Raw genomic sequence first — 16114 nt, forward strand, 5'->3', positions numbered from 1 at the left:
GCTTCTGATTACAATAACAGAAGAAGAAAGTAACCAGTATATTATGCCAACTTCTACCTTAATAAAGGCAAAAAACAAAGTGATAATCTTCTGACAATGGTAACATGAAATAATTATAACATACTTGCTGCACTTTCAGCAGATGTTGACAGTGGTCCAAGATGCTTCTTAATCCTTGATTTCTTATTAGTAGGCCTCTGGTACTATATTAAAAAGAGACAGAGGGAGAGATTTAATCACTAAGACATTAAAAATAATTTTAACATGTATCAATATATTCAAAGCTGTTGTTATTCACCCACCAAAGCTCAGCAGCAGAATTTCAAATTAATTTTTCTGTCTTCTACTAGACTGTGATATAGTGAACAGGGTATCAAAGCATGAGAACAGCAACATAAAAGCTGAATTTTCAAAGATTTGGAACATACAAACTTACTGTGACTATGACAGGAATCACATATGACCTTGAGAAGAACAAGAGCCAGTATTTTCAGCATTAAAATGTCAGAAGTGCATAGCAACAGCATGCTTGATAAAGCATGTGCCCTATTCAAAGGTTACAGAAAGAAGTATTTGGTTACGCTGTCCCTGTTTTTTCACTAAATCCCACAAGCTATGCAACAGTGTGACCGGTCAGTACCAGAAAAAAGAAACAGAAAAGCAACTTGGTTGATAATGATTTTCAGCACAAAACACTTCTCACTAAGAGCTGGCTGAACATCTCTGTTCATGATCAACAAGAGTAACACATGCACAAGAAGTTAAGCATAATTTGATGTATTATCTGAGAGAGCACCAAGATCCACATCTGCAGGGTCATCAAAAAGCAGGATTTTCTACAGTGAATTCACTATTGCAAACACATTATTTAGATCCAGCAAAAAACCTTCAATGCAAACTACAGTCTTTTTGTTCCACATTTTTAGGAAATGTAGCAGTCCATCTCAAATGCCAAATCACTTTCACATCCTTCAGTGTATTATTGAAATTTTCTAAGTGATAAGTGCTATCTAGAACATAATGTATTAACATATGCTCAGTAAGTTACACTAACAAGTTAAGACAATGTCCTTATATAACTGTGCTTTCCATTTTTTGTCTGTTTTGACAGTTGTAACAATATGGAAACAACAACAAAAAAAAGGCAACATCTTATTATTCAGTCAAGCATGGAAACTAACTGCCAGTTTGCATCTCTTTCTTACACCATTATGTCAGCATTTTACCTCCAGCACTGAAGTGCTCTGAAAACCATCCCCACACCTAAGCCACGCATTGGAAATCGAAGTAGCAGCCAGTGATGTTCTGACATTTGATTTTTTCAGATGTAGGGGTGTCTCATCTGGGAAGGGTGTGCATTCTGCATTCCAAAGTCTCTTCCGCTATGAGGAAAAACAAACCCATTAAAAACACAGTATACATATTTACTTAATTTAAATTTACTTAATTTAGATTGCCCACAGTATTTTCTGAATATTTACAAGCATAAATTCCAATTTTTAATGAGCTGGGGAAAAAAAAGTCTCAAACATTTGCAACCATTTTTCATGCAACACTAAGTAATGACACCACTACCAATGTCACGGGTAAATTTAATTTTTGATTAGTACACTTTCTTTTGGTCTAAGCTACATCTAGTAGTACCTGATAGCTGCTCAGTGAAGCTAAAAACGTTATGTAAAACAGGAACAGCTCCGCAAAATACACTTTAAATAAATAATTCCTTCAAACTCACATCTAATTTAATTCTGTTTATGTAGCAGGTCAAACTAGATATCACTATACAGTTCTCCATTAAAAAAAACCAACCAAACAAGAAACACCCAAACTTCTTTAGCTGTAAGAATTAGATTTGTTTTCATAACCACTACTCCCCCCAAAAAGTAGATGATCTGTTGCCTTCCCCTTACATAGGATGCCAGAAATCATTTGGATTATTACATAAATCATGAAATAGGATTCGGTTTTGCATCCAGTGTTAATTTAATGCAACGGATTGTAACATCTGAAATTAGCTGAAGATGAGAGAATTGCCTATTACCACATCCAAAGCTATCTCTTAGATTCAACAAAGTTCACACACAAAAAGTGAACTTGAGCATGATAAACAACTCAGCCTGGTATGCTACTGAAACTTATCTCTCAAAATGTTGACTATATTATCTGCCTGAATACACCTGTCTTCTTCTTATATACTTTCTTTCAAGCAACAACAGTTCCTACCTATAAAAAAAGTATTTCTCCAAAGTTAAGTTAATCAGCACACACATTTTCAGCCAGACTGGTCAATCAGGACTGTAACATAGATGTCTGTGTTGGGTTTCTGTGGCTGGGTTTTGGTAGCAGGGGGGTGGGGGCTATAGGAGTGGCTTCTATGAGAAGTTGATAGAAGCTTCCCCAATGTCTGGTGAGGCCAATGCCAGCTCCAGGACAGACCTGCCGCTGGCCAAGGCCGAGCCAATCAGGAATGACAGTAACGCCTCCAAGGTAACATAGTCAAGAAGGGGTGGGGGGAAAGTGTTATTGAGCAGATGAAAAATGCAGCCAGAGAAGAGCAGAGTGAGAAGATGTAAACAAGAATGTAGACACCAAGGTCAGTGCAGAAGGAGAGGAAGGAGGTGCTCCAGGTACCAGAGCTGAGGCCCCTGCAACCTGTGGTACAGACCATGGTGGAGCAGCTGTGCCCCTGCAGCCCATGGAGGACCGTCAGGGTGCAGAGACCCACCTGCAGGCCATGGAGGAGCCCACACTGGAGCAGGTGGATGCCCGAAGGAGGCTGAGAGCCCGTGGGAGCCCATGATGGAGCAGGGTCCTGGCAGGGACCTGCTGACCCATGGGGAGAGGAGCCCATGCCAGAGCAGGTTTTCCTGGTAGGAGTTGCAGCCCTGTGGGGGACCCACGTTGGAGCAGCCTGTGCCTGAAGGACTGCACCCCACAGAAAAGTGACCCACGGGACAGCAGTTTCATGAAGAACTGTTGCCCATGGGATGGATTCATACCAGAAAGGTTCGTGAAGGACTGTCTCCCATGGCAGGGACCCCATGGAAAGCTGGGAAAGGACTCCTCTCCCTGAGCAGCAGCAGAAACAACTGATCATAATCCCCATTCCCATCTCCCTGCACTGCTGGTGGGCAGGAGGTAGAACTTGGAAGCAGGGAGGAGGGTGGAAGGTATTTTTAAGACTATTTTACTTCTCACTCTTCTGTTCTGATCCTGTTAGTAATCAGTTTAATTAATATCCCCACTTTGAGTCTGTTTTGCCTGTGATGGTCATCAGTAAGTGACCTCTCCCTGCTCTTATCTCAACTCATTAATTCTTCATTGTATTTTCTCTCCTCTGTCCAGTTGCAGAGGGGAGTAAGAGAGTGGCTTTAATGGGTACCTGGCATCCAGACAGGCTCAACCCACTACAATGTCAAACTAACATATGCACACAAAAAATAACACTAAAAAAAAAGTAGAATCATAGAATATCCTGACTTGGAAGGGACCCTCAAGGATCATCGAAATCCAGCTCCTGGCCCTGCACAGTACAGCCCCAAGAAGCACACCAAGTGCCTGAGAGCACTTTCTGTCCATTTTGTAACTGGCAATGCATATTTGTTTTCCACAGAATTTTTCAGTGCTCACAGGATCAAAACAAGTACAGTGAACAGCATCTTACTTCACCCCTCCAATGATACTGTCCTTCTGCCTCATGGTAAGAAAAAGTAAAACAAATGGGCTTTGCAGTTTCCTCTGATGGTAACTGATTTTGCTAAGAGCCTTTTCTAAAACTGCTGGGGGCATTTACACTGCAAAGCAGCTACTACAAGAGGTCATTGTCACCAAAGTCAAACTGTCCCCATAACTACTCCCGCAGATATATGAGAAGTACAACGTTGAATCTGATGTGGTATTAAATATAGAATCAACAGCATTTTAAGGACACGATGTCAGGTAAGCAGGCTACAGCACTGACAGAAAGAGAATTTAAGCCCTGCCTTCCTCCCAGTGAAGATGCTGGCCCAAGCCTCAATTTCCATGTCCTCTCAGTAAATACTTCTCCTTTTGCACTGAAGAAAGCATGGACAGGGCAAATATTAGTTACTGAAACAAATCAAGGCCCATTTTTTGGTTCTACTGCAAAATGTCACAGCAAAGCCTCACTCCAGTTGGAGTCATTTCCTTTACCTCCACGTCCCCAGACTGGATGACATCTGCCAGGCTCAGAGTTAACAGTACAGCCAGCAGGGCAACAAGGCTCAACAACACATTGTGGCTCTAGTTTTGAGTTAGTTGGTCTTTTGGGGGTTTTGGGGGGTTTTTTGGTTGATTGCTTTTTAACCTTAGCCAGTCCTGGAAGTCTTGCTTATATGCCTGTTTTTGTAGCTTTGAGAAGACTTTGCAAGATACATTTTGCAGACAAAGATTTACAGTATAAAATGAAGTTCATCTAAGCTTATTTCTTAAACAGGACGCTTCAGTTTTGATGAATGCAAGGTATGTCCATTGGTGCACAACTGTCCGGATTATGGGAATGACATATAAAAATCAGGATAAAGGCTACATGTTAACTCCCTCTCCCCAAGTAAGAGGGGTTGGGGTGCATACAGAAAGGACATGCTTACAGGTGACAAGGTTAAAAAAAACAGACTAATATGAGTAGAACAAATAGCTGGGTTTATGCTTACATGGTTACATATATTTAGATTATTACAGTGCAATGTGAAGTGGCACTGGAAGTGACTTTTAAACAGCTGGAATTCAGAAGCACAACAGTCACGGCTGTGATAGGCAAAAAGAGAGTCCTTATGGTTAATGACTTAACGACAGATGAGCGTTATTTAATCTTGCACTTCACTAGCCTGAAAAAAGGCAGAGCTGTTCAGGTTTTCAGAGCAGCACTATGGGGCTGTCTCAGGGCAGTTGGTTCCATGACAAACCAGAAGCAACTGGAGTCCACTCTTCCCCATCTTCCCAAGCACTTGGCACTTGCCAGACTCTGTGCAGACACAGCAACAATGAACCAAACTGTCAAAAAACTTCTTTGGGAAGAAGCACTAGTTACCAACAGCTGGCATAGCAGCAAAAGAAAAGATACAAGAACCAGTGGCAGCACTCCAGCAGCTGCTTAACACCATGTCAGGTTACTTACAACCTGAAGAACCATCAGCACTGCTGACAGCTCTGGCTAAGTACCTCTCAGTTTCACCATGCATCTGCTCCCTAGGTAAAGGAAAATCTAAGAGTTTCTGCTACCACCACACAAAAATTTATAGCCATTATAGTCACAGAAAAATTGAAAACAGTCCCCGAAGTCACAAACCAAGAAAGTAAAAGAAATACACCCTCTACATGAGATTTTCCTCAGCTACTGCAAATTTCTGGCAGGCACCATTTGGAGGAAGAGAAAGAAGGATTTATGATTGCTGATATTGACAGCAGTGGCTTTGAGCTCTGTGCTTTTAATGCAAATGTCTTTCCACCATTTCCCACAACCTAGACCATCTTAAAAAAACTGAAAAAACAAACCGTAAAGACAACTCCCCCCATTCCAAACGCCTTGTCAATTTAAATCTCTCCATATAAATACCTGATGTGAATTTGGGAAACTGGACCTACAGCTACAATCCACAGTTACTGAGAGGAGGATTTGTCATCGTAGCAATGCACGTATGCATATGTATGTATGGGTGCTTGTACACACATACATACACACAACAAGCTTTTTTTCAAAGGAAAACTGTGCCGTGTAAAAAGTGCATCATTTCAACATGCATGAAGTAATGTTTATGTGCAGATATAAATGGAAATCACACAAATGTATTCTTATTAAAAACCTGCAATATGAAAATTGGGTGTAATAGAAAGGAGGTACAGATATACGTAGCTACAAGGATTCAAGACATGATTCAGAAGAAAAACTCCCAGGGACACAGTGACACCAGAGAGTTCTGCCTGGATGAAGACTACTATGCAACAAACAGAAGGAAAACACAGTGACTACACTTTGCACATGCTGCTGGTGTCACCGTGCTTCAAATCACAAATGCACCACGGTAACAGCGTGGCCAAGGCAGTGCAGTCACGGGCCTGGGAGCAGGTGCAAGGGAGCCGGGAGCAGCCCTATGGGGCCTCTGTTTAGCTCTTTGCCTTCGGGCAAGGTGGGACAGTGCCCGTGTTGAGGAGGGCACTGTAACTCTTCCTCGGCCACCTTGGCACAGAGGTCTGGCGTCCAAGGACTTTTGCCACAGCAATACATCAGATGGCATGCAGAAATGGTAAGTTTTAAAGGCTCTTGGCTTATGCCCCAGCCACCTTCAAAACAACAGAGAAACTAATATTTTAAGAAATTTACTTCTCAGGAGTAAATATTTATAATGAAGCTAATCTGAAGGCTGTGCTGCTCCCAAAGAAATGCAGCAACAACAGTGAGTTCTCTTAATCTTGAGTCACAAGGTAAAGAATCTTTCTCGTCTGGAATAAAATTAGGGCAGACAAAAAATAACTTGTGTAATTTATTAAAGGCATGCATTAAGTGTCTTGAAACAAGATATTGGTATTAAAAAAAAAATCACTGAATCAAGCTCAAAAGAGATAGAGCATGTAGACCCAGCATACATCATAAAATCAAGATTTATTACAAAAAAAGAGAGTCAGGCAAAAAACCTTGAGAATTAAGTAGGGTGTCAGAAGACAAAATATGACCTCTGAATTTTTGAGTTAAAAAGGGAGAGGCTAAGATGGCTACCTTATAAAGAAATTGTTGATCTCTGCTCACAAAAGCATTGCATTTTGTCTCTGGAACAGTTCCTTCTAAAGGAATAGAAGAAGGTTTAATTACTCCTGTTGGTGTCAGCAGAATTAGGATCAAGCCCTCCTCATGAAAGGCACGGCAAGCAAACCCCCATTACTCCTTCAGTTATTTCCAGTGAGACAAAAATAAGTCAGCCTACATAGGTTCAGGTGTGAGGAAAAGAGAGGCACACATAAATATACATAGTGATTACACAACAGACTACTAAAAGTATGGGTCAGGTGGACTGGATTTGATTTTTAAATAGATGTTCCTATCTAGAACATCTCCACTCAACCAATCTGTATGGTTACTAACACCAAACACTTGTTACCCAGAAATACCCTGTATGAAGTCACTGGGACCATATGCTCAAAGGCTGCTTACTACACAACCCTTTACACTCCAGACAATCCCATTTTCTTGGGGCTGCTCCAAAAACCATGAGAAGAATCCCCAGGAACACAAGACCCTATATATTATCTACCTCATATGCAAGTGGCATTTCATGATGCTTCACCTTCTCTAACACAAAAAACAATATCAGCTGAAGGACAAAAATAAAATATTTCACTACATGAACTCCTGCTACTAGCATACAAATCCAAATAGTTAGTCATGTCACTTAAGCATCACTCAAAAGTATTCAAATGCAACTATTGTAATCTTCCTAAACAGAGCAGAATGAAAAAGTACTGAAAAATCACAGCTCTAGGTACCAGAGACTTTTTGAGTTTTTTTTAAAAAAACCTTTGAGGGGAACAATTGCATAAAAGTACACAGAAACAAATATCAAACACTGAGCAACAGCCATCATCATCTTTTGCCTTTGTCCTCACAGACTTCACTGAAAAGTACTCATAAACTAAAAGCAAGGAGTCTTGGCCTTCAAAAGTTCAACTTTAAAAAAGAACAAAACTGAATTTGACAACAGGCTTCTCATTTTCAACAAAACTCAGTAGTCATGCTATTGAGCTTCTGATAGTGTAATTACTGGTTTTAGTGCCTGGGTAGAAAATGAAGTTTTAATTTAATAAGAAAACATCCTTGAACTTTAAACCCTCAAGTGAGAATTTAAATAAAGGTTGCATACTTAAAGCCATAGTCTGTATTTTTTTTCCAGCCAAGATTATTTTTTCATTCCTATGAAAACCAGCACGTATATTTTCCAAAGATGATTCGCAAGAACACAGACATCCCTAGACAGGTCTGCATCAAGTTGACCACAGTCAATGACAGCAATGATGACCTGCCTCCTTCCCCACATGTCAGCATGCACATGGGAAAGAAAAGAAATATTAAAACCACATTAAAATCTCACAATACTTTTTCCATTGCTATTGATGTGAGACCAAAATTTTTAAAACACTGTTTCAAAACCTTTCTTTGTGTTCATGATTTTTACTACTCTCAATGAAAGGTTATTATCACTGACTGACATACTTTGGTGTATATAAGTTTACCATTTGAATGTTGGGACTTTTTAAGCTATACATCCTTTTTTAAGCAAAAGTATAAATTACTATGTGTTTATATTGAAAAAAAACCTCTCATGGAATAAGAATACTATTGAAGTGGTACTTTATATTAATAACTGGCGCCAAGGAGTTAGAGAGAAATCTGCAATCTATCAAAATGGTTAAAACAGAAGTATTTTAGAAAAGCTTTCACAAAATTTAGTTATCCAAAATGTTTAGTATACAATAACAGTATCATAGCTTTTTGTTATGTATCAGGTTGGATTCCTCTTAATCATTTTAATTAATAGTCAGCAAGTGGGTAGGACTGTTCTATTTTCATTTGACCAGTGAAAAAAGTTATAAAGTAACAAGGAACGTTATCTTTGTCTGCAAAAGAAACTACTATTATCAAAAGCTGCTATCACGTTGCAACAAGGGTTGGTTAAATATCGGCAGTTGAAACGTGCAGCTTCTCACTAGTCAAGGACTTAAAACCTTTCAGAAGAAAATGTGTATAGTGTCAGTATTACAAGGAAATTTAAATGAAACATAGCAGGTTATTTTTAAGCTTGCTGTTGACATTTTCGTCCATTAAAATTTACTTTAAATGGGGTTATATTTAAAAATCCGTTGAATATTTGCACCATTTTAAACAAAATGCTTTAGGAACCAGATCTGTCATTTGACCTCTAATTGTATTTATATACCGAAAAACGACATTTGTAGTCTGCCTTCCAGCAGTGCCTCAACATTAGCATAAGCATTGCAAATCAGAGAGCGCACATCCTGATTGCCGTCCTGCGAGGATCATCCAGTGCACCGAGCAAACTACCGAAGGAAGGAGACTGAAAAACAGCACGGGGTGCTTCTCCTCCCTCCACTCCAACTCCCACGCGGAGAAGAGAAGCTGCTCAAAACAATATCAATCCTGGCAACTCTGACAAGTCTCTTCTCCTGTCACAGTTTTACTCTCCCTGCACGTTTTCCCTGACTGCCATCTACAAGCAGGCTGAGCCCCGCTCTCCCGCCGGAACAGCTGTGCGAGGATGGATCGCACTGTCAGCGTTGCGCAACCGCGCACACCAGGGACGCGGGGAAGGACCGTGTTCCCGCCCCCCGCTCCAGCGCGGCGGGTCGCCAGCACTGGTATCGCCTTGGATCCGGACCGGAGGGGGCAGCGGGGCGGCAATGGCTCCTCCGCCACCCCCATCTACCCCCGCGGCCCCTGCCCCGGGGTCGGGAGGGGAGGCCACAAGGCCACAAGGACCCGGCACAAGGGCCGCCACAGCTCGGCCCTGAGGGGCGGCCAAGGCGGTGCTCCCTGGTCCGCACCGCCCCGTCTCGTCCCGTCCCGGCAGAGCCCCTTCTCCTCCCGTCCCGCTGCCACCGGTACCTTCCCGCCGGGCATCGCCCCCGGCGCGGCTGCCGTGGCCCCGGTCACGTGGCGGGGGGAGCCCCGGGGGCGGGACCGAGGGAACCCCCGGCGCGTGCCCGCCCTTTGCCGCTTTGGCGCCGCCTGAGCCCCGGCTCCTGATTGGGCGGGTCGCGGGTGACGTACCGGGAAGGGAGGGGTTTCCCTGGAGGGGAGGGGCGCAGTGCGCGCGCGCGGGGGGCGGGGCCAGCGGTCGTGAGGGCGGAGGAGTTCTGGCTTGTTTTCGTTGTCCCGTTCCGGGAGCCGTCGTGGTTTTCCCGGCGGGAAACCCCATTCCTGCCACCGCGTCCCTCCTGCCTTCCTCCGCTCAGCCGCCCCGAGGCCCCACGCGGAGCTGGGCATGCTGGGACCGAGGGGATGCTGCAGCCTCCTGGATCGTCTGTTCCTCCGCCCAGGGCAGGGGCTGACTTGGCAGCGCTGCTTTCTGAGGGCATGGTGTGGAGGGCCGTGTCTGAGCTGTGTTTGTTGTAGGAGGAGTTCACAAGTCACACAAGACACTATATGAAAAATACTGTCACTGTTAAGGTATTACTATAAGATGTCAACTCCCTAAACAAGAAGTAAGCCAGTGAATTTAATGCCAGTACCATTAATGAAACTGCTTTGTATGGAGGTTTCCTTCCATAAAATAATAGCTGCAGCTAACTGAGGGGAAAAAAGGCTGACCACCTTCACAAATGTTTTTCTGGTATGAGTGGAAACACTGGCAGAAAGGGGTTTTTTTATTGCTTTTTGTATGTTCTTCAGAAGGTCACTTCAGCTGCCAGTGCTGCCGTTAAACATGATTAATAATAAACATTCATTGTAAAATGAGGTAGTTGTATCTCGTAGCTAAATTAGAATTTATAAAGCACTTACATTTTGGTAGAAAGTGCTGCATGACTGATTTTTATTATTAAACCCTAATTACATATATCCGTCTATAGTTTACAGTTTGTATTTTTTCCAAAGCACCCTGTGGCCAATACCTGTCTTGCATTCCCTTTATAAAATTGCCACTAATTAAAGTGGATTTTGCAAACAGAAGAGCCAGAAACATCATCCAAGCCCCATACTGCCTTTGATTGTTATGTTCAAAACAGAGTTAAAAGCACTTGTGTTCTCATCATTCCAAAAATTTGCAGTTTTTCTTCTGAAATTACCAGACTGACAAATGAATTCTATTATATATCATCAAAGTGGTTTTCTTTGATATTTTAAAAAAAGTATGTTATTGCAATATTCAACTAAACAGTCTATGTTAGAACTAAACCACAGAGAAATACAAGGAACACAGAAGTCTGGTCTGCTTAGTGAGTCTGTATTTTTTTCTGTACGTGAACTCCTGAGGATTCCAAGGTGCTCACACCTCAGAGGAACTTACTTCTGTAGAATCCCAAGAAGATGACCCAATCAATAGGTTTCTTTTATTTATTTTCATGTTCTTCACAAAGAAGTAATGAAATGACATGGAAATAGAGGAAACGTGTGAGAAAACAACCCTATATAGTAGGAATTAAAATAGAGCTGTGACTTTTCTGAAATAGTGGTTCTCTGAAGACGGAATAGTAGATGCTGAGCTTCTTGACAAAAGTTTACGTTTCATAATACCAGTGCATTATTCTTCAAACCTGTTAAAAATTTCTGTGTATAATACTTTCAGAAGTCATAATTAACACAATTGGCTATGTAATTTTTGAAGAACTGTTTTTTTATCTACATATACAAGCAGATCCGTGTTCTCACAGGCTTAAATAATAGTTTGAGTCCACTGTTTTATCTGATATGCTAATTGACTGTGTCTGTGCTCAAGATCAAACCTACTGCTGCTCAGAAAATGTTTAGAAATTGTATACTTTTAGTATTTTTGTTGCATGAAAATTCTATGAAAAATATAAAATTCCTGTTAACAATAAAAATGGATTTCCTTAGCGAAGTCCAGGAAAAAAGCATTTGTTTGTCCGTGGTGCCGTTAATTGTATTGATGTTTCTTAATCCACATGTAGAAAGAACCCTCTCAAAGAAACAAAATATGTTTTATACAAATGAATCAAAGTGTAAGGAAGCTTAAATTACTGAAATTTGGAGCACTTGTTTATATTGATTGAATGTGCCTGTCCTTCAGGGTTTATGGATTCATTTCCTCTTACAGAGCATTAAGTTAGAGCTTTAAAAAGCTTCCTAGTGTATAAAGCCTGGTACAGGCAATGTCAAATTCAAACAGAGAGAAAGGCTTTTGATGTGTGTCATTTCCTCAGTAAAATTTTAAAAGTCATAAGCATCCCAGCCACTGAACTGGGATGAGATAGATGAGGAAAAACTCATCAAGTGTTTTAGAGTTTTTCTTTCAGGGTCAGCTGGATTTTTATGAAAATATCAGGCAGGAGGTGATCCAAGGCCTAGGCTAGATCCCAGATAGATCCCAGTCTAGATATAAAATAATATTTTCTTCTGCAGACTGTGCTGCAGTTTAATCATTCCAGGCTCTCTAAGGTTTTTTAGGAAACAATATGAAACACTTCAGACTTTTTAATCCTCAAGCTGCAGTGTCAGTTCAACTATAAATTAAATTGTATCATTTCACAGTACAATGCATCGCTATGCTGAGGCAAGCTGTAAACTGTGGAAGAAATGGAAAAAAAACCCATAAAACCCCTCAGGGGATGCCAGATTGCAGTGAATCAAATGGAGTCAAGTTTTACATTCACGGAAATTAAAAATTAATAGCTGACCATTTAAGAATCAAAAGCAAAAATGGGTTTTAAGTGAATCAACATACCCAGGAAGCCTCTTTTTACCAGTCCTTGCCCCTGGGTCTTAAAGACACAAGGGGCTCCAGCCTCTGGGGTGTCCTGGCTGCCAGCTGGCACAGGGTGGCTGCATACTGGGCCTAAACCAGGTCATCTCAACATCCCAGCACCAAGCACTGCCTATGACACTTTTATGTCTTCTCCTGGTATTTTCCTGTGTCAGTGCTATAAAAGGAATATGAATACATAACTTTCTGACAGACAGTAACATTTGTGAAACATATTTGTCTACTTTTTATAAGATGTCTCTGTAGTAATGAGGTAAGTGCAAATAAAATAAGCTTTTTTCCAAGCTGAAATTGAACATCTATCATCAAAGTACTCTCTTTTGGCGCTAACTGGTGAGAAAAAATGCAGGCATATATTCAGAGCTGGAAAAAAGTGCCATATTTTAAACTTCAATCATTAGAAGAGTTTGCTCCCACCAAAGTTTTCCCTGTTAATTTAATTCAACAAGATTTTAAAATTACTGGGATACTGATAACACTGCACTTTATATATTTTAGTAACTTAAGATACTGAATTTCCTCTTTTAGGTCCAGTATTAACATTATTTTAGCATAATCGGTTTCATCATGACTATGGTGTACCCTTGTGCTGAAGACTTTACAAGGACTGTTCCTGAAAAACCTAAGCAACGCCTTGCCCAAGGAATAAGTTAGTTAAAAAATGGATAGGATCTGCTGAATGTCTGCAGTCAAGATCTCAGTTTGAGAAGTTTGTGTTAAGCATCACTAAGCACAGCCTATCTATACTGCTGAGGGAAAGAAGGCTGATTGGCATGGATTCATGTGCATCCATACTGGGGCTAGCTCCTCCACAGAAGCCTGAAGGGAGTTATTGAAAGTGGAGCTGGGAAAAAGGTAAACATGTAAGTGGTGTGAACAACTGGGTCCAGTGCTCAGCAGGCTTTCCCCTTAGCAAACTGGAGGGAGCTAGAGCACAGGCTTGAGTACTCTCCTATGACTGTCCTTGCTGCCTGATCCAGGCTCCCTGGCCTGGATCAGGCCCTGGCACTGCTGAGGACATAGCTAAGGAGCAAGTTACTGTGCATCAGTGTAGAAACACTTGGTGCTGCTGAGTAAGGCAACAAGTTTGGCTCACTCTATTTTGGCACATATTTTTTTCAGAACAAATGACTTTTCCTTTCCAGGTAGGAAATGGATAGGCATCATGAGAATTCTCACACAGACTGCATCTGCTGGGAACATAGGAGCCTGTACCTGCCCAGAATCACCTGTCCCCTTTGGCACCCAGACACAACTGGTACCCAGCAATACCCGGCAGCTCTTGTCCCTCAGCTGTGTGATTCTCCACACCACAGTATCCATGGCTTGTAACTAACTCCAGCATCACTCTAAATACAGACTTTGGGGACCAGATGTGGTGTTATGTCCAGGCCATATGCCACATATCTGTAGAATGTCTCACTGATAAGTGCCCACTAAGGTGGTGGTTGTTTCCCCTGCATGAGCCCCAGCACACCAGACATGCTCTGGAAACAAAGGGAGAGGGAGGACTGTGGTATGCAGCAGTGGCTCACTGCGTTTGTATCACTTGCAAGCCCTGTAATAGCTAACAAGCCTTAATCTGGTTACACTACTTGTTTCATTTGTTTTCTATCCATTAGCCACATTCTGGACATATTCTGAAATTCACAGACTGGTTTTTGAACACTTTTCTTGGTGTAGCGAATGTAGCTCTCATTCAAACCAAATTGGAGGTCATCTTTAAGGTCGTTTAGTGAACTGCCAGCAGGAGTCTGCCTTCGTGGAGCTTATCTGCCCATGGGCAAACTGAAACTGCAAATGAGCAACTGGCTTTGGAACCGATACAGCTTAGCATTCAGTATTGTGTTAGTAGGTTAAATAGCCATGAGTATTAAACAAGGCTAACAGACAAAGATGAGCTTACAGAAAGCCTGGAAATTAAATTGAGCCTCTAAACTGATTCTTGTCGCTGTTATCCTGAATATTAACAGATTTCTGCTAGCTCATGCAGGGATAGGGCAGGAAGCACCGCCTGAGTCATGTCACACATTCTAGGGGAAACTGTGGTGTCCCACAGTGCTCCCACTTTACCTCCCAGTACTTTAGTCCTTTCTTCTACTATTTTGGCAGCTGTCCATTTTGAGTTTGCTCTCCCCACGATTTCTCTCTGCTTTTTTTTTTACTTCTTGATGTAGGAAGGAATGTCCTATTAGATGCTTCCTAGATAAAGGGTATTGCATAGCAGGCAGCTTTAAGATGGGGAATAAACAAGATGCAATAAATTATTAAAAGCCAAAGTTGCCATAGTAGGCAGGCTTCCCTATGCAAGAAACTCCATCATTATTAATTTATTAATATAACTTGTAACAGAGAGACGAACTGAAACCCAAGGATTTATTCTAAGTCATCCTGAGCCCTTATCTCTTTGCCTATCATTTTGATGGATACAGAATACAATTCGCCTCAATGTTTGGTTTCTTTCTTAAAAAAAATGCCATTAATATGTGTGGAACAACTATTCTTTTAAACTTTTTCTTGCATATACCAGTGGTACAATATGCACACTCTTTCAAAATAATAAATCGTTGTTTTCCTCTCAGTATGACATGTACTTAGTAAGCAGCACTGAAGACCTGAGAATTCCCTGGCTGATTTCACTGAATTCAAATCTGGTCTTGAGTTATTTCCCCTTGAGCTACTGAAAGCCATGTTTAGGTCATTTACTTAGTAATGTCTGACCTGTCACAAATGTCCCAGCCACAGTTGTTAAAAAAAACTTAAACTTTTTCTATAGTGAAAGTTAGCTGTGCTCATCTTATCCACTCTTAAGCTCATGAAATGGAAGTTTGTTCAGGTAATAATACTAATGTACCAGTTACAGGTCCTTCTTACTCAGGCTACAACTCACTAGTTTTCCAGAAAAGATACAAGGGAATATACTACAGCACTAAGACTGCTTTCACTGCTCTTCCCACAATCCTGCATGTAGGACAGACAGCTTGGATCTCAGCTCAAGCAATTGTCCAGAAAAGAACCCTAAATCATTTCAGATCTAAAAATACATAATATACATCTCAGATCAAAAAATATAATCATAGAATATACATATAAATAATATACATATACAATATACATAAACATATACATGGGTATGCATGGAGACAGTGAGAACATAAGGTGTAGCAGTAAACCACATGGCTGTGGGCTTTGCTGGCACCCAGGCTTGGCTACCCTGCGTGCTTGATCTTAAGGGCCAACGATTCATATGAATTGTGATGCTTAAATCAAGGAAGTTTCTTAAGTCAACAAATAGCACGTCAGTGTAATTTCCACACTATTCTCAAGCCTCACGTTTCATGTGTCATAGCTTGTTCTGTGATGTTCCATACTCAGTCACCAGTCTGTTTCCTTCTCTTCAGTATAGCTAATCTAATGCTGATTCCTTTGATGTGCTCATTAGCAGATTCAGAACATGCTGAGATACGAGTTCATAAAATTGCATTTTTACATGTAAGCAGTCTTTTACATTCTTTGTTTTGTGGAGGTTTTTTAGTGTTTTTTTTTTTTTTAAGTGTTTCATTTATCCCCAAAATAGTTTTGAGAGAATAGGAAATAAAACTTGTATTCTGTATTTGCTGTATCTATGTCTCCTGTGTCTCTATATT

General features: G+C 41.2%; 1 protein-coding gene across 3 annotated transcripts in view; it reads right to left on the reverse strand.

The window, feature by feature from the left end:
- SPIDR (scaffolding protein involved in DNA repair) overlaps positions 1 to 9697 on the reverse strand; it is a 199342-nt gene extending 189645 nt beyond the window's left edge. For all 3 annotated transcript variants that reach the window (XM_017831269.1, XM_017831261.1, XM_017831278.1), the window contains exons 1-3: positions 9632 to 9697; positions 1227 to 1382; positions 125 to 203 (exon numbers count right to left, since the gene is read on the reverse strand). In XM_017831269.1, coding sequence (XP_017686758.1) covers positions 125 to 203; positions 1227 to 1382; positions 9632 to 9646 — 250 coding nt within the window. In that variant the 5' untranslated portion in view covers positions 9647 to 9697. The remainder of the gene's footprint in view (positions 1 to 124; positions 204 to 1226; positions 1383 to 9631) is intronic.
- Between the last annotated feature and the right edge of the window lie 6417 nt (positions 9698 to 16114).

The sequence above is a fragment of the Lepidothrix coronata genome, unplaced genomic scaffold, assembly GCF_001604755.1.
Source record: "Lepidothrix coronata isolate B3197 unplaced genomic scaffold, Lepidothrix_coronata-1.0 Scaffold6, whole genome shotgun sequence".
Classification (NCBI taxonomy): domain Eukaryota; kingdom Metazoa; phylum Chordata; class Aves; order Passeriformes; family Pipridae; genus Lepidothrix; species Lepidothrix coronata.